The sequence below is a fragment of the Schistocerca serialis genome, chromosome 2 (assembly GCF_023864345.2).
Source record: "Schistocerca serialis cubense isolate TAMUIC-IGC-003099 chromosome 2, iqSchSeri2.2, whole genome shotgun sequence".
Lineage (NCBI taxonomy): Eukaryota > Metazoa > Arthropoda > Insecta > Orthoptera > Acrididae > Schistocerca > Schistocerca serialis.
The window spans coordinates 982,416,087-982,442,905 of NC_064639.1; the positions used below are offsets into that span (position 1 = coordinate 982,416,087).

A 26,819-nucleotide genomic window follows, 5' to 3' on the forward strand; every position below is an offset into this window, starting at 1 on the left:
TTTCCTTAAAACTATTCCCATTAAAAAGATAAAAAAAGTTCAAATAATGTAATCATCTGATACCATAACTCTGTGAGGTACAATTAAGAGCAAGTAGCATACTTATCTGCCAAATGACTACACTCTAACCAGCAAAGAGAATAGTTCTTCTTTGTGTAGCTTTGTATTGTTGGGTATTTGGAATTTTGTAACGAATCTGCTAACGTCTTGGTTTTTATAATGATTGTGTAAACAGTTACCAATTGTGAGGTCTCACTGCCAAAAGTACAATGTCCCACCCAGACGGTGCATGGGTTCTGAGACACAAATCAAAAGAACTGAGAGAACACAAGTGAGAGTAGAAAAATAATAATAATTATTATTATTATTACAAGGTGTACAACTTTGCTTCCGCCATTTTTCCCCAACATTTGAGGCTTTAATGAAACATATTGGTTACACATGTATCATTCAAAGTATTTTCCATCGCTGGCCACTACTTTCTCCCATCTTTCGGGCAGTGTACGAATCATGTGTCACAAAAATTGTTCATCTTTTGAAACAATCCACAAATCGATCCAATTTGTGACTTCTTCATGAGATCGGAACTGTTGGTCAGCCAGGCCATGCACCATTGATCAAACAGGTGATAGTCAGAGGGAGCAATGTCTGGAGAATACGGCGGGAGCTGTAGGACTTCCCATTTTAACGTTTCCAAATACGTTTTGACCTCTTTTGCAATGTGGGATCGAGCGTTGTCATGCTGCAAAATCACTTTATCATGCCTCTCGCTGTATTGCGGCCATTTGCCTTTTAATACTCTGATCAAACGCATTAATTGCATTTGATAATGAGCACCTGTGATTGTTTCACTTGGTTTTAACACCTCATAGCATGTGACGCCGAGCTGGTCCCACCAAATGCAGAGCACGATCTTGGAGCTGTGAATATTCAGTTTCGTCGTCGATGTGGAAGCATGGCCGGGATATCCTCATGATTTTTTGCGTTTAGGGTTATCGTAATAAACCCATTTTTCCTCCCCAGTCACAATGCAATGCAGAAATCCCTTCCATTTTTGCCTCTGAATCAACTGTTCACAAACACACAAACGCTGTTCAATGTCTCTTGGTTTCAGCTCACACGGGACCCAACTTCCTATTTCTGAATCATGCCCATAGCCTTGAGACGTTTTGAAATGGCTTGCTGTGTCACTCCCACTAATCGTGCCAATTCTTCTCTGAGTCTTCACTCAGCAATGTCTCCAATCTTAGAAAACATTCTCTCTTCCGCCACTAAGCCAGTCTACGACATTACTTCTTGAAGCATCTAAACCACTTTCTTTCACTAACAGCATCCTTACCATACATACTTGAGAGCACTAGATGAGAATCAGCCGCTGTTTTCTTCATATTGAAACAAAACAATAACACCTCCTGCAAATGACGAGAATTATGCTTGTAAACTGACATTTCCTATCAAGAACAACTTTATGATGCAGACACAAATCGACTAATGTTTAAATGAGGTTATGCTGACTGAGGTCCAAGCTAACTGCCTGACGTCAGCGATCTGTTTCTTTCGACCGCTACTTACCCGTTGTCACCACCTATCAGTAAATGGCAGAAGCAAAGTTGTACATCTTGTATTATTGTTGTTGTTGTTATTATACCCAACTTGTGTACACTGACTCCTCATTAAACACTTTAACCATTCACAATAAAAATAAGTCTTGAGGTTAGTTTCGAGGTACGAATTCCATGGAGAAAGTTTACGTTTGCACTAAGACGATACTAGACTACTCTATGCCGTAGCTAAACTACTCAATTAGAACTCCGTAAGCACTGGGTAAGAATTCACATGAATTCGTCTGGTGTCGAACTGGCTGAGCTATCACCAGTAGGTCACTTTATCCTTGTGATCCATGGCACCAGTGACGTTTCTGCTCAGATTGCATGGAACTTGTGCCGCTAATGATTGGGTGGAATCAGTCGCTACCACTGCCACTTTCACACAATCAGGGAAGCTCTAGTACCAACTCCTGAGCCTCGAATGATTGCCTCCTGTGTGATATTGACTGATTACAATACCACAAGTTGAAATGTTGTCACTGTCACAGCATCGAAAGGCTTAGTTCCTTCTTTCTCTGTTCACACTTATGTGATTGTCAAACACACATTTAGAATTTGCTGATTCAGAAAAAACTTCTGGCAATGTTGAATGAAAAACATTCTTTGCACCTCTGAAGTTATCAAAGGTAAAATACAGTGAGTGATAGGTTATTTACAACTTGTACAAAAAACAGACAGTAATTCTAAGAGTTGAAGAACATGAACAGGAACCAGTAATTAAGATGGGAGTAGGACAGCTGCAGCATCCACCCCCCCTCCCCCCCCCCCCCCCATGTTAATCTGTAGATAGAGCATGCACTAAAGGAAGCTGAGGGGAAATTTTGAACAGGGATTATAATTTAAGTAGAACAAATGAAAATTTGAAAACCTGTTTATATATATCAAGAATTGTACGAAATGGGTCTTTCCTACTACATCACCAATAATGTAGTTTTAACTACACACATAATCCAACAAAATTTCTCTCACTTTTCTTAAGTGTTGCTCAAACTGGTAACATCTGAAAGTCTGATTTGATTATATCAAATCAGTGAAACTTGCTAAGAACTTTTATCACTAAAAATATTCTATTTTGTATGCTCATTAAAAAAATTATTTCCAGATGATTTAAGTGTCACTGTGAAAGATGTGTAATGTTAGAAAAATGATTTAGCATGAAGGATAATAGGCAAGCCCATGGTTTACAAGAAATAAGACTGCAGTCATTGCATGTGATCAAATGGGACACCTCCATAGTATTTTAAAAGGTTTCACTTCAATTTAATTTTAATTGAAGGAGGAACTCTCTTTCAGAGGCCATAAAATGGTTTAAGCGTAAATAAAATTTCAGTAAAATGAAATAATAGAAATATTATTTGGTATTGGGTAAACATATAAAAGTAGATGTGGGACAGAATGGGACGTACACAATCCAGCAATCGTAATGCATTACAAAAATTCTTTTAAAATTACACCCAATTAGATTCTGAAATTGTTCTGTGTGTCAGAAGCAGAGTCAGTAGTTCAAACTGTATAACTAATTTCTTCATTTCCATCTGTTATTTCTTCAATTGATGGACTGGGACAATCATTGTGACTGAATGGGCCTAGTACAAAACTATTTCATTTTAACCCATAGAAAATACGGGATGGAATAACTGTGGCCAAGAGACTGCTAGACCACCCAGCTACTGCACATGTCACGCAAGAAAATGTGCTTGTGACAGTTTCACACCCTGTGCCTTCTATATTATTCCCAACAACACTGGATTTTTGATTTGTGGAGATGAGAACTCTCCCTGCAACGTATGTTTCATTCCCATAACATCCCTGGCCTCAAACTTCACCAACCTCTGTTCTTGACCTGTCTTTCCCCTTCTCTGCTCCCACTCCAACCCCAAATATGCTTTCTATCTCACCACCACACCTGTAGTCCTTCCCCCATCTCTAATTCTCTGCTCTCACCTTTGACCCCCCCCCCCCCCTCAATTGGCACAGCCTACTGATGCTGCACCTGGCAGGTGACTATCCTGTCCCCACCAAGCCCTTGCATGCATCCACAGGCAGCACTAGCATATTCCACCCACCCCAAGTCACAGCCTATCATCTGGATCCTTCCTACCACCACCAGCTTTTCTGAATTGCACAGGAGGTAACTCTCCCTGCAATACATCCTAACTTCACATAGCCCCCATGGCCTCAACCTTCATTAGTCACTGTCCTTCCCCCACCTACCCCTTTCCCTGTTCCCGCTCAATGCTACACAGCCTTCTATTCCACAATGCACCCACAGTCTTTGTACTTCTTTACTTCTCGGACAGTGGTCATGTGTGTGTGAGATGTACTTGTGAGACTGCATGTGTATGCTGTTTACTTCACGAGAAGGCCTTTTGGCCAAAAGGTCACTTGTTTAGCAGCTTTTTGGTAGAGCCTGTCTCTGACTTAACATCTCTGACCCAGCCAGGAACTGAACCCGGGCCCCTTGCATGACATTCTGCCAGACTGACCACTTGGCTATCAAGCCAGACACCACTGAAAACCTGTCTTCTAAAACTGCTGTTAAACAGCTTGGTTTATTATTAGCAGATGTCTAGGTTTGCATCCACAGTTACAAAGACATTATGCATTTTATACACAGTTGGCAACTTTGACTCTACTGCAAAAAATTTGCATATAACAATCAAGGAGTAAAAAATATTTCTCCATTGGTATGATTTCACTTTCGGTGGAATGGCACATCGAATCACGACTGCTTCAAAACATGGTACAAAAAGAAACTCAAAATGTTGTTCTCTCAAGATCATCTGGTACACAATGAAGAAGATCATATAACATTAACAGTACTGAAGATGAAAGAACTTTTTCTGTATGTATCATTTTGTTAACACTTGGAGAAACTGAGTTCTGCTGTCTTCAATAGATGAAAAATCTCCAGTAACAATGAGATCACAGAAGCTTGTTTACTTTGCTTATTTTCACTCTATTATGGCCATTGTTGCACACTTACAAAATATTATTAGGTCATGATAGGATGATTAGAATGATGTTCAGCTGGCTCAGGAACTTTGTGAAGACCACAATTCAGGTCTTTGCCGTTAGAATGAATCATACACTAACATTTCACAGAAGGCAGATCACAGGAGGGGTTATGTTAAGGCATTGGCACATTTTTCAATAATGGAGATACTTGCCGTGTACACTCTTTCATGAGATCTGTGTTTAACAATATTGTACACTCACCCAATAGGGAACTGCATAATTATCGAAGTGAGCACTAGTCTAAAGAGAAGGGCAGCACAAATCGTCATAGGTTTGTTTAATCCGTGGCAGAAGATATTGAAGGAACTGAAATGGCAGACTCTTGAAGACAGATGTAAACTATCCTAAGACAATCTTATTAATGAAGTTTCAAGAACCAGCTTTAAATGATTACTCTTGGGATATACTGCACAACCCCCCCCCCCCCCTACATATTGTTCACACAGGGATTGTGAGGATAAGGTTAGAATAATTACTGCACGTACAGAGGCATCCAAACAATTATTCCCCCCTTGCACCATAACTAAATGGAACAGGAAGAAATTGCACAGGTTCCTTTTCCAAGAGACTAACACAACAGAAGCTCTTAATGAAACTATAGAGTGTCATATACAATTTTAAAGGCTTTTTTGTAACATACTCTTCCCATACGGCACAGGAATTTATCAGAGTACTTTAGAGCCTTTCACTGTATGGAGTTGCATATTTGTGTAAACTACAACCAAACTACCACCAATTGCTTTTTATTGGGGGGGGGGGGGGGGGTGTCTATCCTTTACCAGCAATCTGTACATAATGTATAGAGTGAATTGCTCCATCCACTCATTTTATGACCAAGCAGTTTTGGCTCATATAATCTCACACAACCAGAAACGAAATAAAATATGAATCAATCACCAATCGCAGTGGAATACAACACAGTTATTTATTTACTGGGAAAATGTAGAACAATTACACTGGCATGCTCACTGGAGAGTAAATTCCTAGTCCACACCTGTTTGGCCACGATAAGTTGACCCTCTGCATGGTGGCTGTCAGGAGAGGCAGGAAGAGCGCATTGCCCCCACATTAGGACTGCAAGGGGAGAGGAGCAGTGATGGGAAGGCAGCGCCAACTCCTTCCCGCAATGCTAGCACAATTATCCATATTCTGTGCTTGTATTAAAGCAAAGGAAATGTTGGCAGTGAATATTTTCCATCTAGTGCCGATTTTCTCCACTACTGGCAGAACAGTAAAAAGGGAAAACTTATCCTGGCCAAATAGTACCCATGCTTTTGTACAATGATAGCCATGTTCCTGTCCACCTAGCTAACTAAGCACTTTACACTGACAGAAGACAATAAGCAACAATGCACATCTTACTTAACTGGGATAAAATGGCTAGGACAACCACATAAACAACCTCACATCCTCCTCAAAACATCAGCTTAATCTGAAAGTGGCATCATGGGGCATTGTCATCTGAAAGTACACCTCAACAGCAAGGTGCTGTAGACCAACAAACACACTCACATGAAATTTTTACCACTTTATAATAGGAGACAATGGTAGACTTAATAGGGGGCATCTACATCTATAATCGGTAAACCACTGTAAAGTGCATGGCAGAGGGCACATCCCTTTGTGCCAGTTATAAGAGTTTTATCTTGTTCCGTTTATACACAAATAATGATTGTTTTAATACTTCTGTGGGTGTTGTAATTAAACTAATCTTGTCCTCACAATTCTTACTCATGTGATAGGCAGAGGGTGGTAATATATTCCCAGAGTCACCATGTAAAGCTGGTTTTTGTACTTTGTCTGATGTAAATATCTATCACACATTTGTGCCTCCACATCTACCACTAGTGTCTACTATTGGAAACATTGTTTTTATAATTTGCTCATACACAAAGACTTTCCTGTAACAATATGGAGAGAGACTAATCATAATACACTTTGAGTGTGTTGAATGTACCAATACTAGTACTCTGCTTTGACCAATGACATTCTAATGTTGTTATCATACACGTCCAAACTTCTCTCTCTCTCTTCTACCCCCCCCCCCCGCCCCCCCACGTTTTTACGTAAGTTTGTGACAAATTAGTTATGCGTGGTGAGGCCAACAAATGTTAATATGAAATTTAGTTGTGATGACATGCTGATCTGCATTGTAGCCTGAGGAATAGAGTAAGCTGACATATGATAGGCTGGTTGGAAGTTGGATAAATCAATGAATGTGATATACATACACTTTAACATGGTACCATATGCAAACATTGTATGGTTGATTGGTTTGTTGGAGGGAAGGGAGCAAACAGCATGGTCATTGGCCCCATCAGATTAGGGAAGGATGGGGAACAAAGCGGCCTGTGCCCTTTCAAGGGAACCATCCCAGCATTTGCCTGAAGTGATTTATGGAACTCAGGGAAAACCTAAATCAGGATGGTCGGATGCGGGTTTGAATCACTGTCCTCCCAAATGCGAGTCCAGTGTGATAACCACTGTGCGACTTCACTCGGTAACATTGTATGTTGATGAGTCAGGTTCGTACATCATCATGACGATATAATAGGTCAGAGCACAAATTTTGTGACAGAAGGTTCAGCATCTTCAAGTTTACTTCTTTTAGTCTTTGAGTGTCTATTGGTGGTTTCCTTTTTCGCAAATGCCCAGCTGACAGAGAGAAACTTATCTGACTGATTGGATCGTATGTTCTGTAACTCCAGGAACAAATTCTGTACACACTGGATGAAGGGGTCGTGAACATAAAATGAGAATATAAATCTTGCCTTCGTTCTTCCTTGTTTGCTATTTCCGACCTCATTCACAGTGTCAAAACTCATGAATCCTTGATAACAATCCGAATGACAAACACCACCAGACATACAAGACGTGGATTTTCCACTCTGGGAGGCAGAAACAGTTACTTGTATTAATATCTGTTAATAGCGTTTGATTGTTTAGGGCGTTTCATATTCCACTACACTAGCCAAATATATGTTCAGTGTTAAGCACTCATATCAGGATATACTTTAAAAAAATCGACAATGCCCGATAGAAATACGTAACAACACAAGTACATGAACGTATCTGTTTTCTGTTCTCCAATGCATGCAGTTATTAACGTTGACACTTACATGTTTACATGGGGCAGAAGAGGTTATGGATCCATATGGCATACGTAAACATAAACAAAGCAAAACCATCTACATGACGACATTTTTAAGGATACTTTCCAGGGTAAATAACTTGCCGTCTCCATCAATATTACTCTCAACAATTTCATCTGGCAAATCTGTTTTATTTTCAGATACTTCCTCTTCTTGAGCCACCATCGTCGTCACCATGTCAAAGTTCTTCCCATACCATAATACTACTTCTCGCTCCCAGTCATTACTGAAGCTCTTTGGCGCTATTCTCATGTAGAAATAATCAGCGACATTAATTTTCGTCACTATGCTCTAGAAAGTTACAATATATATATATATATATATATATATATATATATATATATATATATATATATATATATATCTACGAGGTCCACCTTAAACTAATGTAGTTGTTCCAGTGTCTATTAGGATCGGATAAATATTAGTACTAACGGGCAGATGACTGTGAATACATTGCTGAATATCTCATGCGTCCTAATGACACAGTTTCAATCTACTACTAGTCTGTAGGTCTAGATAAGAAATTTCAGCAAGAAGTGGGTTCGCCTCCAAAAGAATATTTCAGTGTAAATTCAGGACATTAACTCGTAATAGCGGGAATTCGTCATTGGTCTTGTGTCTTCATGGCAAAAGACCCCTAGGATATCGTAAAGTTAAAATTTATTAAAAACAAAAAAGGAAACACCGATCGTCCATAAGCGTTGGCAAAGCCGGTAATTATGAATGCGCAGTAAGGCGCAGATAAATGAAAAAAAAGTTATTCATTTTTCTTTATACATGATTTCGTTTCTCATTCCCTTCCATGTAGAAGTTTCTGTTAAGATGTGCGGCTCGGATTAAGACGTGTTACGAATGTTTTGTGTCGTGTATGTTGCGAAATAAGAGAAAAGATTTGATATCAGTATGAAGTTTTTTTTATTGAAGTGAAGTGATACCAAGTAAGGAGGACTTCCTTATTTTTGACACACACGGGTGTCCTTGAAGTCTGCTGCCTGCATCTACAATTGAAATGTAAGAAAAGAAGTCCGATTAGCCAAAGATCACACAAGCATCACATTTCAAATAATGCAATTGTAATATACTTTAAATTAATTTTTTCCATTCATATATATTTTTATTATGATACAATTGGCGACCTGAGTGTCAGGACTTCAGGGCACTAGTTGGGAGTAGGGTTTGCTAACTATTTTTATAGTAAGAAATTTCTATGACATTGTTATTAGTCATAAAAACTAATTGTCGGGATTTTCTGTTTGCAACTGGGAGCAAGTGACGCAAAAAAGCAAAAATTGAGGAGAAAATAATGGAAAGGAATAAGAATTGGATCCAGGCCACGTAAAATTGTATATAGTAAGCTGCTTTCTTTGCGTATCAAAGGTAGGACAGGAGTAGATGTTACACAGGCTTTGACAACACGTAAACTACAATTATCAAGTGTAATAATTAGCATACGAAATTTTAACATTTTGTGAAATTTTTATTTTTGCATATTCATACAACATGGCAGAAAAATATATGTCCATTATTGATAGCAACGGCGAAAACGCAATCGGCCAAGATGGCGTAGAATTGCGCGGTCGAACAATTGGAGTTCAGGCGCCATGCATGCCTACTGCAGAAAGTTTAAATGGGTCAGATATGAGTGTCACAGGCGTGACAAATGATAGCGACATTCCACAGTACAATAACCTTAACAAAATAATGTTTACATTTAACAAGACAATGTCACGTATCTCCCAAAGCGACATACCGCTCATGAATGAAATACTAGAGAGCGATTCCAATACGAAACTTGACAACATGTTACAAACACCACTTGGTGTCAGCACAAACATTAACTTGGAAAGTACAGCTGACAGCAACCACAGTATACAACTGAAGCATTGCTATGGCAGTTATTATCTACATAAACATGATATTTGACTATATGAAACACAATATGAACACCAATTTCCGTGACATAGTCCGCCTCTGTAGCACAGTGGTAGCGTTATCACCTACCACACAAGGGGGCCTCGTTTCGATTCCTGTCAGGGGACTGGGTGTTGTGTGTTTTTCATCATCATTGACAAGCAAATCGCCGAAGTGGCGTCAACTAAAAAGACTTGCAATACTGCGGCCAAACCCTGAAGGGGATATCCTGGCCAATAAATGCCATATGATCATTTCAGTTTTCAGTGATATAAAACAACATACGAATACCAAAATTGATAATTTGACACACAATCAGAACACTGTCACACTAAATACAAGGAAACAAGAACAAAAACAATTATTCAAGGACTTACAAGACACGGTTTCGCAGAAGTTCGATGTCTTAGACAAAAATTTTCGAACTGAACTGGACGAAAAATTGAATGATATGAGAAAACAAGTAAAGCATGAAGTACTTTCTGAAGTTAACAGTAATATTACAGAGCTGAAACAGAAGGTAGATTCATTTAACGACCACAGTGATCCAGTAGAGCAACAGATAAAGAAAATCACAGATGCATATACAAATACAAAAGTCATACAAAACCAGTTGATTTCGACAGTAAAAAAGGTAACCACTGTTGTTAACAAACTAAATAAAGACTATGAAGGTGTACCTCTATCTGTCGACGAGCTTACTGTAAGGGTAGCAACATTAGAAGTTGACTCAGCATGTGCTAAGAAGGAGAGAGGGAAAACCAATGAAAATCTGAGTGATATCATTAGTCAAACTGAAGCAGGTACGTTAGATAAGGGTAATTTCTTGTTGTATGATCCTTTCTCTCCAGCGCAAACGACAGCTTAGTGCCCATGGCGGAATCCATACTCAGACATTTGCCCTGGAAGGAGTTCTCGTGTGTGTCGGTATTCTGCAGGGATTTACAGGGTTAACTCTGCTCTGTCTGCGGTTTGGTCCAACTGCGATGGATGGCGGGTGCAGGCCCGGCAGTGGCACATTACAGAAGGAGAAATAGAGAAGGAGCACGTGTTTCGACAGGAATTTCTTAGGTACTTTTCTTTGGGGATTAGCTTCTCAGACTCTCGCCGGTGTGGCGCGACCCGGCAGGTGATACAAGCCCTTGGGGTGTGCAGCTGGGGCAACCTGCACGGGCGGAATGACAGACAGTGCTTGCTTCACAGTCGAACGATTTTTAACAGCGTAATTATGTTTGATGGGTGCTTCATGAAAGTATTCCTTGCTCAATCGGAAAGAAAAAGCATCACATTTGTTTAAGTACGAGGGTTGGAGCTTAAATAGTGGCAACTATTCAGTCACAACCGATTCAAAAGAGTTATGTTTGCACCTGTTACTGTCCTTCAAAGTAGTCACCAGCATTATGTAGAAACCGTTGCCAGAGACGTGGAAGGCATAGTATACTGTTAGCAGACCCTGTTCTGTTGATGGTGCGAATGGAGCGGTATACTGCCTGTCGAATCTCTGGAACAGTTCCGAAGCGAATGCCATGAAGTGGTTTCTTCATCTTCGGAATCAAATCAAAGTCACAAGGACCTCAATCCAGCGAGTATGGTGGATGGTACAGTACTACCCAGTCCCATCGACCGAACAGAGCAGGCACAGCTTGTGCTTTATGCACCTGTACATTGTCGTGCAGAATGATGAGTGGGTTGTGCAGAAAGTGTCGCCGCTTCTTTCGCAAAGCTGGTCGCAGGTGATGCTCTGAAAACGAACAGTAATATTGTGCATTGATGATCTGCTGTGGAGGAACGTGATGCGTTAGGATAACACCATCACAGTCGCACACGAGAATCACCATAACTTTAGACTGTTCCATCACACCATCAACAGAACAGGCTCTGCGAAAGGTGTACTACGGCTTCCACATCGCTGGCAACGAGTTCTACACAACGCTGGTGACTGCTTTCAAGGACTGTAACAGTTGTAAACTTGTAACTCTTTTGTATCTTGTAACTCTTTTGTATCGGTTGTGTATAAATAGTTGCCACTATTTAAGTTCTGACCCGCGTATTCCATATATCATCTTCTATCCCATGAAGTGTTTAAATACACACTATTCCACACAGTGTCTAAATTGTTCAACCAATATTCCATACACTGCAGTCGATTTCCTGCCAACTGCCGAATTCTTTACATAAATAAATATACAGTCTCATATCCCATAAAGTGCTTAAATAAACAATATGCCAAATGTTGTCTAAATTGTTTAAATAATATTCCATACACTATAATCGATTTCCCACCAAATTCTTTAAACAGAATATGTCACCCTTGCTGACCAAATATATCTTCATGCCTTTCTTAACATTCCTTGAAGGGCACGTCATCATAGATGCTGTCACGGCCTTATGATCACTGACAGCCTTATGATGACTGGTCTTAGAGAAGTCTGCATGGTGCGCAATCAAAGACAATGATCCTGAGGGTTCTGGTGCAGTGTGCAGGGTTGTTAAATTTAGAATTTAAGTTGGCTATCGGAGATGGTGATCCATGACATTATAAATAACTTCAGAATCCAAGAAGGCGATCCAGGATGGGGATACGAGTGCAACTCCTGCGTTTCCAGTCCAAAAAATTTGTTCCAGTGTCCATAGCGTTGCAATCATCTACCTCCCACCACTCATCCTTAGTGTCCAACTTCATTAGCTATTGCCACATGTGCTCTGTGCACCATAGTGAAAGGTCAATCATAGTCATGAAGCATCATCATAAATCCACCACCTCCAGAAAGAATAAAAACTTACACACATACTTAGATGTAAATACTAACTCATTCCTCTCTCTGTCTCAATGATTATAATTACTATAATTTATTATGTATCTATCTGCATGTGGTTTTCTTTTATTTTTCCTTCACTTCATCAGCTGACAGACACATTATGCAGTGTCTGATACATTTGAGTAGCAGCAGCAGCAGAAATCAAGTGGGCACATGGACATGAACCCTTGAAGCTCCCAACATGCTGAAGTGGAAATCAAGTCAGCATGAAGTACTGTTTCCAAACTTCGAGTTTCCATTCTATATGAGGGGCGTTTGAAAAGTTCGTGCAAAGTCCGAGAGTTGGTACCACCAGCGCGTCCTGAGGTCATGTTTAGTTAATAGCATCTTTGGAAAGAACGCACACCAAGTTTCAGCCACATTGGTCTATTTCTTTGCGTTTGGCATTCGTGTGAATCAAGGAAGTCGAGTAATTGTCAGAAAATGACGATAAAGAATTTCGTGTGGTGATTAAACATTACTTTATGAAAGGCAAAACGCCTCGGGAGACTAAAGAGAAGCTTGATAAATATTACGGTGACTCTGCACCTTCGATTAGAACAGTTTATGTGTGGTTTCAAAATTTTCGGAGTGGTCATATGGGCACAAGTGATGCTGAACGTTCTAGATGCCCTGTGGAGGTTACGATTCTAGAAATCATTGATAAAATCCATGATATGGTGATGGATGACAGAAGAGTTAAGATGTGTGAGATTGCTAGCGCTGTGGGCATCTCGAATGAACAGGTACATCATATTTTGCAGAAACATTTGGACATGAGAAAGCTATCCGCAAGATGGGTTCCATGATTGCTCATGCTTGACCAAAACCGGAATCATGTGAAGTGTTGCAAGGATGGTTTGCCACTGTTCAGGAAGAATCCGCACGACTTCAAGTGTCGTTTTCTCACTATGGATGAACCATGGATACATTACTATACTCCTGAGACCAAACAAGAATTTAATCAATGGGTTACCAAGGGAGAATCTGCACCAAAAAAGGCGAAGACCATTACTTCGGCCAGAAAGGCTATGGCGAGTGTCCTTTGGGATTCGCAAGGGATATTCCTCATAGACTATATGGAAAAGGTTAAAACTATTACAGGTGCATATTATTCATCGTTATTGGACCGTTTGAAAACCGAGCTGCAAGAAAAACGCCAGCAATTGGACCGCAAAAAAGTCCTTTTCCATCACAACAATACACCAGCACACACCTCAGCAGTTGTGGTCACAAAATTATTGGAAATAGGTTTCCAACTTGTTTCACATCCCCCTATTTTCCACAGTTGGCTCCCTCGGACTACTATTTGTTCCCCTAATTTGAAGAAATGTCAGGTGGGACAAAGATTTTATTCAAACGCGGAGGTGATTGCAGCAACTAATAGCTATTTTGCAGACTTGGACAATTCCTATTATTCAGAAGGGATCAACAAATTAGAACAGGTTTGGACGAAATGTATAAGTCTAAAGGGAGACTATGTCAGAAAATAAAAAAAGGTTTACCCCAAACACGTAAGCAGTTTTTATTTTTGCGTGGATTTTTCCGGCGCCCCTCGTACAATGTCTGCACCAGTCATTGAGTCACCAGTATAGTATAGTGAATCGAGGAAGGATATCTTGTTATTCACTACAGCATACAAACGGAGTGCAAGTGGGAATAAACATGTTGTAGACATGTCATCCTATTGTGGCAAAGACCAGTCATCATGTTTACAGTTTCGGGGTAAGAAAATCAGTGTTAGTTAAAGAATAATATTGCCACCCATCAAAGAGTGTGTGATCAGTGTGATACAGATAGTTGAGAATGAACTGAATTTGAAACAAACTGAATTGAATTTGGACTGAACTGGAAAACCAATGTTAGTTAAAGCATAATAGTGATCCATCAGAAGAGTGTGTGGTCATTGCGATACAGGTAGCTGAGAATCTGTAGTTATGAATCTACTACTGCTATACCTAGTTGGAACAAGTGCCCTTATAACTGCCTATGGTACAAGGCTTAAATCGAATTACAGTGGTTTGCCAAGAACTCATGTTGACGTCTTAGCCATCAAATTCGTCTGATCTGATTGCACCTGGAACAATTACTGTATGTCACGTTTACATCTGTGATTTACAGTTGTTGTGCATAAATATATGATCCCAGATACCTCAGGGGGAAATAGCTGTAAAACTGAGTCTTCAGCATGCTCGATCTTCTGGTAACCAAAAGCCTGCATCTAGAATCTTGTCTGTATCTTAACAGCAGACCTCTCTATCATGGCCATTCTCAACCTTGGTCAGCGAAAGATTTCCAACTCAGGCATGTTGTTGAGGGAATAATATCTGCATTCATCAGAAATGATTTAGAAATCCCAAGGAAATGTTTGATTTCTATGTCTGGCGATTATGAACATTGAGATGTGTAACATTCTCTGTTCACTGTCAAATATATGTGGTCATGACACTCCTGCTACCTGTTACATTAACAGGGTGTTATTGGGTGTAGGGTTCCGAAAACATATATAGATTGTGTAAAAAAAGCATCAAACCGAAATAAAAACTTCTCTGTAATATCTGGTATGCTTCACAACCTTGGGCAGCAAAAATTTTCTGTCACATCTGGTATGCTTCACAACCTTGGGCAGCAAAAAACCCAAGTATGTGGTTGAAGGAGTCACACATGTATTCGTCAGAGATGATTTAAACTCCTGTGGAAACATTTGATATATAGGTAGGAAAGTTAACTCATTGCACACCTGTGACACTTCGAATGGATGTTTAGCTCTACCATCTAACTTCACTCGCAAACCTGTGACACTTCCTACCATTCATTTAGTATGAAACAAGATGTGACTTTCACCAATCAGAGGCGGTATCCTTCCATGGTGCAAGGGTCTTCGACTATTTTTCGTCTTCAGTGGAGCAAACGTTGACTGATTCTCGACCAAATCCTTCTTTGTTTCGTATCACACTCTTCTACTAAAGGACTGGCAACTTTCCTCAAACATGGACGAATTCTGACAAACAGGACTGATACCAGAAACAATTGAATTTCCCCTTGACTTCTTCTCAGCCCTACGCTACAGTCTTCAGTATTCCGTGGGAGCTGCACACGGCCTGAAGTCTCTTTGCTGCTACTTGGGATGACATCACAGGCAGCTGGACTGCTCTCGGCGCCTTACGTATCTCGAAAGGAATACCTCAACAATAATATGACAAGATGATAATCTCCTTAAAAAGAAACACTCTAATGCTCAACTCGTTCCAGTTGTTCATTTGTCTGAACCTATGCAATTTGGATATGAAATTAACATATGTAAGGAACACTTTATATCCCTACATATGCCGCCCCTTACAAATGAACAAGCAGGAAAGAAGTAAAAAAGAAAAACAAACAAACATACACACATAAAATAGAAATACTTTTGCAATATTGTGAAACAATAAATGAAGTCACAAACACCATGGACGACTCATTTATCTGTTTTCATTTGGTCTTCTAAGGCGATATGTCATCCTTAAATTTATTTATTTTAGTTTTTTGTACCTTATAGGAGTTACAAAGCACTGTAGTTGTGGTATGACACGTTTGTACCTTTACAGTCTAAGATGATCAGTCAATGTCTCACTTAAACTACTTCAGTTACATAGTACAGCATTTGTAATAAACCCATTAAACAAATATTAGAACCCAAGTGTCTGAGTTTGTATTTGCATGCAAAGACTCATACAACACTTTTGGGGGTGTCATTGTGAAGCTTAGTTTCCATTATAAAATCCACTATAATGACACCAAAAACCAAATAAAATGTCGTATACAAAAGGGAATAACATGTCATACACAATTTGTGTCATGTGAATGTTAATTTATCAAAATCCATTCCTGATAAAACTCCTCTAAGTCAGAAATAACATTTAGTGAGTTGTAACATGATTATAAGTGGAGGAACTGAAGAAAGGTTTTATTTCTGCTCAGTCATAATGCTAGCAGTATCAATACTAGTATAGACATTATAAATATATTTCATTATAATGTACACCCTTGGTATACTTAACTCACTCTATACATGCAGCAGCATCAGATACCTTTATTGGTTTGGAAACCCTGACAGAGAACAAAAAAATTAATTTTGTTTTTCTTGATGGGTTCATTACCCAACTTAATACCGCATTTCATATTCATATAACGTAATCACCTTCCTCTTGACGCCACTCAGTGAGTGCATATAAAACAACATACATAATTTTATTAATACCATAATAGTGTTAGCCTTACCCCTACCCCATTGTTCTAAACGATGGGTTACCATTATTATATAAACCCTGCTGAGCACTAACTACATACTATTTCTGAAATATTTAATTTGTTAGAATCTGCCGAATAAGCTTGTTATACAATACAATTTTGGAAAAATAGCTCTTTAATTTCTTATGAATGGTCGTAAATCCTGGGTATTATACATGCCCTTCTCTTTGCTGGTTGTTGGGTCGGTCAATGCATGTGGTATCCTGGTTATCATGAATGGGTCCTCACACAGTGGGTAAAACTTGCCCATTGTCTTTCCACACTTGTCACTTTCCTTGTGACTTTTAACCAAGACTGTATCATCTACTCTGTACGATATAGGGGTGCTTTTTCACGCTTTTCAGCTTCTGTGGCCATCTTCTCTCTAATATTCCTTATTGACATCGACTGGAGGGCTGAGTTTTCTTCTGGCCACTTAACCCATTTCATGTAGGGTTCCCCCTTGACCTATTACCTCTACTGGTGACACCTTGGTGTCTGTGGGTGGCAATTCAGTCAACTCTAATTCCAATTCACTTACTAATTCTGTTCAATTTTAGTCGCATAGTAAGGCCATAACAATTGTCCCAGTGTATGCATAACCTTTTCTGATGGATCACATTGCTATCAATCAAAATGTGGTTTACTTTCTGCCATACCAAAAACTCTTTGAAGTTCTTTGATGTAAACTAGCTTCTATTGTCCATTAACAGGTTCTCAGGTTTACTGACTTGCTTAAAATAGTGATCTCGTTGTTTATTTACTACACTATTGGTTGCAGCTTTTCTTAGAGGGCACAACTTTACCAACTGTGACCAACATTCTAAAATGACCAGGACGTATCCCATTCCTCCCCGATCTCTAGGCATTGAGTGAAAGAAATCCAATTCCACTTGACTCCCAAATTTCTTATGGAATAATAGGATACAGCAATGCATGTACTCCTAAAGTATTTATTTTTACCTTTTGGCAAATCTGATAGGAGTGTAATATTTTCTTAACCAAGATTCATGTTTTTAAAGTACTAGTACTTTTTCATATGCATGATACATATCTTTGGTCCAAAATACCCTAAGTGTATATGCCAATTATGTAATTCTGTGCTGTCTTCATGGATGCATAGTAACCATTAAACTGTTTTATTGTTCTTATGAAACAACATTACTTCCTGTATCTTCCATTTTTTATTCTGATATGAATTCTGTTGTTGTATGCTTTGAATTCGTCTATTTAAACTACTATCTTACAGTTGTAGAGTGGTTAATACATAACTGAGCGTTTGAATACCTTGTTTGTACTTACTAATTTTCAAGAAATATATAGCAAGTGTTCCTCTGTCCTTTACATCCTGTTTGATTGTAAGCCAAAGAGGTAATCTTCATAAGACAGCTGATACTAAGTTGTCTTTTCCTGTTATGTGGCTAAAGAAAATTTTAAATTGAATTTATAAATTTAACTATGTATTATAGTTTCATTGCCTGTCAATAAGTATTTAAACTTTCTGAAAGGCCACACTACAGATAATGTCTCTTTTCCTGTGATGGTATAATTCCTTTCATGGTTTGTAACCATTCTATTGGGGAAAACTATTGGCCTATGCTCTACTGTCTGCTGCACAACATGTTCCTGAAATGTGCAGCATCCAAGACCATAGTGGGATGTATCTGCTGATTGGTGGAATGGTAATGTGGAGTCTCGGTGAAACAGTATAGATGAATTTGCCACACAATTTATATCGTTAAACTCCTCTGTACAATGTCCATCCCAACTCTAAGATGTGTTTACTTTCAATAATTTCAATAAGTGTGCACATTCAGTATTGCTTGTGGAAGAAATTTTCTATAAAATCCTATCATTCCTATATGACTTCAGTTGTCTTCTGTTTGAAGATTCTGGACAAAGTTTAATAACATATAATCTATGTGGGTCTGGTTTTATTCCCAAAAATGTTCCTCATACATATCAAATTGCGAACTTTAATCCTAATTCCTTTTTTCTGAGTCTATTGAAAAAAAAAAAAAAAAAACAGTTAACATTTGTAAGTGTTCATTCCATGTAAATCTCTCTTACAACGGCAAGAGCTGTTTGCAGTGCTGATGTATACAAGACGTACTTGCTGGTTTTGTTCACCTACAAACTGTGATCTTAGAAATATGGAGAGACCGAAATAAAAAAAACAGCACATTCCACCTCACAGCTTCCATTGTCCTAAGCAAGAGAGTACCATAAATCTAATATGACAAGGTCTGCCGTAAAGTACCTGTGTTCACCCTCCTTATGATGATATTGTACCTTCTGGCTCACAGGTCCACCTGATGTTAAACTTTAGAAGTACCATTAGCAATCCGTTGGAGATGTTGGATATAATATGTACAACATAAAAACTTATAATTTGTGTGAGACAAGCTAACCTGAATACTAGATCGCATTCTGTTTATGGGAGGGATGATTGAAGTTTAACATATCGTACATTGTATTATTCCCAACTAAAGACTTTCACATTGCTTCTGCTAAGCTTTGTGTAGTGCACTCCCGCCGATTTCACTTCAACATATAGATTAAAGCATTGCCGGATAGTGTTAAATTTTCATCTAATGTGCGTTGTGAGTCCTGCATTGTCGTCTTTTGTGCATACATCGGATTCAACAGCAAAAATTTTAATCTGAATATATACTCAGTGGTCTGACTGAAGGTCTTAGCCATCAAGTAGTAATACTTTAGCGAGGGGAGAACAAGTGTATACTTCCATACGCTAAGTGTTCTCTGTCAAGTAGCTTCGTCTATGTTGAGAGGAAGACGCTGGTAGGATAGCAGTTGGCATTTTGGGGCAGGTAAACATTCAGCCGTGCATCAATTCCAGTGAGAAGGCTTTCCAAAACACATTGACAGGTACTGAGGAAAGTCTGCGAATTTCAGTATCCAGAGTCATGTTATCAGTAAGGACTTGTGATATGATTTCACTGCAACTGATAAGTAGTAGAATATCAGGGTCCTTTTTGGCCCAGATAATGATCTTATCATGTCCAGTGTCATGTTACACATCGAGATACAATTCGCAGACTTGGGCTCGGAGCCATCAGGAACTGATGAAGGTCACTGAGGGGAACCCACTCCTCCACATTTCGTAAACAATTGTCTGAGTTATATTCAAGGTTGTGACATAGCTCGATAGTGATCACATGGTCCTACCCATAAATTATGCAGGTGGACTAAATACGAATTATGTGATGTAAAATTGGTGGGAAATCCCTCATAGCCAGTGGGAACACAAAAACATGGTGGGAAACACAATGGAACAATACGATTTGAGCTCTCCTGCTCCTCACCATCATCATCTTTCATAACAAGCTCAACTGTGTGTGGACCTCTTCATTTGAGGTCTCAGCATCATAAGGGAGAGGTGCAGGTATGTTATAAACAATAGCAAATTATTGACAGCAATTTTCTCTCTCTATGTATGATTCAATTATTGCATGAGGCTAATCAATTGTAATCTATAGTGAAAGGGTTGTAAATATTAACAATGATATAAAAATAAATTATGTTTCATTGACAATAATTTTTTAGTTAACAATCTTTTGAACACCTATTAACAATAATATTTTCTGATTTATTTACAAGGCTATTTTAAAGTAAATGGTTTTTTCTTGTAATTTGCTTACATACGTTTTTCTTTTAAACTAATAATGTCATGTACTATTTACAAAAACAAAATGAACTTATAAATACAACGATTCAAATATAATCATTCCAATGATCTCCTTCAATATTTATATTTCTTTCACTTTATTTATACACTCCTGGAAATGGAAAAAAGAACACATTGACACCGGTGTGTCAGACCCACCATACTTGCTCCGGACACTGCGAGAGGGCTGTACAAGCAATGATCACACGCACGGCACAGCGGACACACCAGGAACCGCGGTGTTGGCCGTCGAATGGCGCTAGCTGCGCAGCATTTGTGCACCGCCGCCGTCAGTGTCAGCCAGTTTGCCGTGGCATACGGAGCTCCATCGCAGTCTTTAACACTGGTAGCATGCCGCGACAGCGTGGACGTGAACCGTATGTGCAGTTGACGGACTTTGAGCGAGGGCGTATAGTGGGCATGCGGGAAGCCGGGTGGACGTACCGCCGATTTGCTCAACACGTGGGGCGTGAGGTCTCCACAGTACATCGATGTTGTCGCCAGTGGTCGGTGGAAGGTGCACGTGCCCGTCGACCTGGGACCGGACCGCAGCGACGCACGGATGCACGCCAAGACCGTAGGATCCTACGTAGTGCCATAGGGGACCGCACCGCCACTTCCCAGCAAATTAGGGACACTGTTGCTCCTGGGGTATCGGCGAGGACCATTCGCAACCGTCTCCATGAAGCTGGGCTACAGTCCCGCACACCGTTAGGCCGTCTTCCGCTCACGCCCCAACATCGTGCAGCCCGCCTCCAGTGGTGTCGCGACAGGCGTGAATGGAGGGACGAATGGAGACGTGTCGTCTTCAGCGATGAGAGTCGCTTCTGCCTTGGTGCCAATGATGGTCGTATGCGTGTTTGGCGCCGTGCAGGTGAGCGCCACAATCAGGACTGCATACGACCGAGGCACACAGGGCCAATACCCGGCATCATGGTGTGGGGAGCGATCTCCTACACTGGCCGTACACCACTGGTGATCGTCGAGGGGACACTGAATAGTGCACGGTACATCCAAACCGTCATCGAACCCATCGTTCTACCATTCCTAGACCGGCAAGGGAACTTGCTGTTCCAACAGGACAATGCACGTCCGCATGTATCCCGTGCCACCCAACGTGCTCTAGAAGGTGTAAGTCAACTACCCTGGCCAGCAAGATCTCCGGATCTGTCCCCCATTGAGCATGTTTGGGACTGGATGAAGCGTCGTCTCACGCGGTCTGCACGTCCAGCACGAACGCTGGTCCAACTGAGGCGCCAGGTGGAAATGGCATGGCAAGCCGTTCCACAGGACTACATCCAGCAACTCTACGATCGTCTCCATGGGAGAATAGCAGCCTGCATTGCTGCGAATGGTGGATATACACTGTACTAGTGCCGACATTGTGCATGCTCTGTTGCCTGTGTCTATGTGCCTGTGGTTCTGTCAGTGTGATCATGTGATGTATCTGACCCCAGGAATGTGTCAATAAAGTTTCCCCTTCCTGGGACAATGAATTCACGGTTTTCTTATTTCAATTTCCAGGAGTGTATTAATCATTCCTTTTCTATTTCCAGTATTTGTATTATGAATTTCTTCTTTAAGATTAATAATCTGAGATACTGAAACTAGAATTACTTATTACTACATTTCCGATTATGTTTCTATAAAATCTTTTTGCAATACTTACATTTTACTCAGATTGGTTTTGTCAAATTTTGATAATTAAGTTTTTCATTCTGATTATTCAAATTATCGATCACCTCTTTCTGATTATTTGATTCACTATGTACAATATATGTGTAGGAAACGAGGACTATCAGCAGAAGGTGAAGGAAAGCCCCCCCTGACACACACACACAAACATACACATACACATGCACACACACGCACAGATACATGTATACAATATTTTTACAAGCACACATAGCGTGCAAACAATACATGTGCAGACACAGTTTCTGCACACACACACACACACACACACACACACACACACACACACACACACACAGTTTTTTTAGTGACTGCCAACGGTGCATCGCTCTATTTGTTGATTGAAGGTCGTACAGTACTTCTGTGTCATCTGAAATCTGGCCACAAAGGAGAGGGATGGACCTCTGGAATGTGTTCCATAGCTCATGGAAATAACTGTAAGGCTGCGTGGCGTCTGTTTCTAAAATTATGCACAACGTTTTCGTACATTCTCACTACTATCCAGACGAACTAATGCGCCAAGTTTCAACTTAGTTTGGGCAGATGGTGCAAATGGAGTACCATACGGAATTCGCACAACTATGGAAATAACCATCAGATGTCGGTATTTCCTTGTGGCAGTTATTGTATTTGCACACAGTTCTTGTTCTGTGGGAGTTAATGAGCTACCACTACAGGTAACATAGCAGTTGGTAATGCTGGCCAGAATTCACACAGCTGCATAGCAATTTTGGGTAGTATAGGAAACTCATATCAGCAGATGTAACACATCTCGAACCTTCTCAAACAATATACTTAATAAATTTGGCACTACGGTGAGGAAAAACATTCACTGAGTTTTATCTCATACATAGTACAGAAAACTATGCAGTATATACAGTATACAACATGCTAATATTTTTTTTATAGATTTTGTGTTTACTGAGGCATTTTAATATTGTAGGTGGTGTGAAATGGAAAATAGTTGACTATCTTCTCAAAGTGTACGATATCCCTAATGCTTGATGGTATCATTAGGATGAAAAAGAGCCAGCATTGTATCACAGATTAATCTCATTAAAGTGTGTCTTTTCAACTTATGAATCCAAAAAACTTGTGTAATTTGGCGATACTTAACTTTGTGGCTTTACTAAGTGTAAACAAGTTTTCTCAATTTACACAGATCTATTACACAAAGGCTTTTTTATTTATTTAGTATTTGGCCATTGCCTTCGAAAAATTTTCTACAAACTATTAAGTAAATGAGTTTCATACAGGAAAATTGTGGAATGACATATTTGCACTGCAGACACATGTATGGCAAATTACGTATTTCATAGAGTTGTATTTGGAATGAATACAGGTGTTTACAATATTATACAGGTCAAATACATGCTAGTGGTATTTAAATAAAAGTATAGATTTACTTACATTAGGGCCTACTAGCACTTGTGCATACTACATGAACATATTTCAAGAACACATACTTTTTTGTTTTCAAAGAGCTCAAGTCATTTCATTTTCTATTATGTTAAGTAACACTGAAAAACTTTCTGCCAGATGCACTCATTACCACGTTGAGGTCTTGTTACATACATTTTGAGTGGTCATCTGTTTCATTCATGAAGTAGCCTGCTATATATTTAGACAGTTAACTGTGATGGTTCGAATGGCTCTGAGCACTATGGGACTTAACGACTAAGGTCATCAGTCCCCTAGAACTTAGAACTACTTAAACCTAACTAACCTAAGGACATCACACACATCCATGCCTGAGGTAGGTTTCGAACCTGCGACTGCAGCAGTCTTAACTGTGATGACATTAAATTGTAAAAAGAAAGAAAAAAGTAAAAAGCATGCATGTGACACTGGCAGATGAAGTATATTGGCAAGGTGCATATTATTGCCTCATATATTTAACAAAATGTGTATGCTATCATCATATTTAAGTTTAAAAAGGCAAAACATGGAATCGACAAAAGAAGTATTTCTCAGGACAGGAAATTTTGTTATTGAGAAATTTCTGAAAACATGCTGCAAATTCGTATTCCATACATCTATACCATTAATTCAAAATCTCACAATCTGTGTGCCCAAAGAAAAATTAGATCAACAAGAGTAAAAAGTTAGAGTAATGGCATTTGAGGCGTTTAAATACACTCCTGGAAATTGAAATAAGAACACCGTGAATTAATTGTCCCAGGAAGGGGAAACTTTATTGACACATTCCTGGGGTCAGATACATCACATGATCACACTGACAGAACCACAGGCACGTAGACACAGGCAACAGAGCATGCACAATGTCGGCACTAATACAGTGTATATCCACCTTTCGCAGCAATGCAGGCTGCTATTCTCCCATGGAGACGATCGTAGAGATGCTGGATGTAGTCCTGTGGAACGGCTTGCCATGCCATTTCCACCTGGCGCCTCAGTTGGACCAGCGTTCGTGCTGGACGTGCAGACCGCGTGAGACGACGCTTCATCCAGTTCCAAACATGCTCAATGGGGGACAGATCCGGAGATCTTGCTGGCCAGGGTAGTTGACGTACACCTTCTAGAGCACGTTGGGTGGCACGGGATACATGCGGACGTGCATTGTCCTGTTGGAACAGCAAGTTCCCTTGCCGGTCTAGGAATGGTAGAACGATGGGTTCGATGACGGTTTGGATGTACCGTGCACTATTCAGTGTCCCCTCGACGATCACCAGTGGTGTACGGCCAGTGTAGGAGATCGCTCCCCACACCATGATGCCGGGTATTGGCCCTGTGTGCCTCGGTCGTATGCAGTCCTGATTGTGGCGCTCACCTGCACGACGCCAAACACGCATACGACCATCATTGGCACCAAGGCAGAAGCGACTCTCATCGCTGAAGACGACACGTCTCCATTCGTCCCTCCATTCACGCCTGTCGCGACACCACTGGAGGCGGGCTGCACGATGTTGGGGCGTGAGCGGAAGACGGCCTAATGGTGTGCGGGACCGTAGTCCAGCTTCATGGAGACGGTTGCGAATGGTCCTCGCCGATACCCCAGGAGCAACAGTGTCCCTAATTTGCTGGGAAGTGGCGGTGCGGTCCCCTACGGCACTGCGTAGGATCCTACGGTCTTGGCGTGCATCCGTGCGTCGCTGCGATCCGGTCCCAGGTCGACGGGCACGTGCACCTTCCGCCGACCACTGGCGACAACATCGATGTACTGTGGAGACCTCACGCCCCACGTGTTGAGCAATTCGGCGGTACGTCCACCCGGCCTCCTGCATGCCCACTATACGCCCTCGCTCAAAGTCCGTCAACTGCACATACGGTTCACGTCCACGCTGTCGCGGCATGCTACCAGTGTTAAAGACTGCGATGGAGCTCCGTATGCCACGGCAAACTGGCTGACACTGACGGCGGCGGTGCACAAATGCTGCGCAGCTAGCGCCATTCGACGGCCAACACCGCGGTTCCTGGTGTGTCCGCTGTGCCGTGCGTGTGATCATTGCTTGTACAGCCCTCTCGCAGTGTCCGGAGCAAGTATGGTGGGTCTGACACACCGGTGTCAATGTGTTCTTTTTTCCATTTCCAGGAGTGTATGTTACTCATATGAGATTCACACAATCAACCATTCACTGGAATTCTGCATACAATAATGCCAAATGTAAGAGATATGTAACAAATTGAATATTTGGAGAGATGTAATTAGCCATTCTCCCACCAAAAAATTGAGCAGTAGCTGAAGGACTCAAGCCGTTTTCCAGATCTCTCATAAAACAACCCTCAAATGGATTATCTTGTACAGAAGTAAACATATTTATCAATTGCATATATTTTTGTGTTGTATTAAGGGCCCAAAACTTATTCCACTACGTGAACAGTATCAGAAATTAAGCTTCGAATTCCACAGTACTCAGCTTACATTTCATTTTAACAGTACTGTAGCTAAGTTCCATGCACTTTCTGTTGCAGCTGCGATGATAATATTTCTAAAAGCGACAGGGTAACCTATATACACATAATATGAAACACCAATAACTGTTCAAACACCAACTGAAATGTACTGAACAGTTAATATGATAAGGCTATAGCACAATTCATGCAACATTCCTACCACTTCACACTACTCGCAGTTCTACTGACAAACTAAACTGATGGATTACGTCTACTCATTTAAATGTAACTTCGTCTGAATAATTCGGTGGTAAAGAATAACTGACTGATTTATAACAATTTAAAATAATTGATGTAAAACGACAGCTGTAAGCTTAATAATTGATACTCCAAAATAGCCGTTTGGCTCATCTCTATTGCAAGGTATAATACCTCATTTAAACGGGAATTGGCCCATAGTAACCTTATATTTACGAATACCAGTCTTGCAAACTCCAGGTCGCCCACTCCTCTCATGACATTCTGCGAAAAATGGATCAATGCAGTCAGGTAACTGCAGAATTTCTTTATTGCTGAAAAGCATTTGTCTCAGCGCCACACCAACACTTATTAACGACCGTATAATCAATTAATCATATACAATATCAAACTAAATTTGTCACTGCGTTGACGATCTATTGAAGACCAGGACGATGCCTGTTATCTTGGATGGCAAGATACTGACAGACGTGGAAGTAACTTCAGGCATGCTCCATAAAAGTGTGCTGGGGCAGAAAAAATGCGCAGTCATCTAGAAGCGGCCAAGATCGCCACTTCTCAGTGT

The 26,819-nt window shown here is 40.4% G+C and overlaps 1 protein-coding gene across 1 annotated transcript in view; it reads right to left on the reverse strand.

The window, feature by feature from the left end:
- Window positions 1–7,991, reverse strand: part of LOC126458399 (signal recognition particle subunit SRP68) — a 77,795-nt gene extending 69,804 nt beyond the window's left edge. The window contains exon 1 of the mRNA XM_050095410.1: window positions 7,840–7,991. Within this exon, the coding sequence (XP_049951367.1) occupies window positions 7,840–7,954 (115 nt within the window). The 5' untranslated portion in view covers window positions 7,955–7,991. The remainder of the gene's footprint in view (window positions 1–7,839) is intronic.
- Between the last annotated feature and the right edge of the window lie 18,828 nt (window positions 7,992–26,819).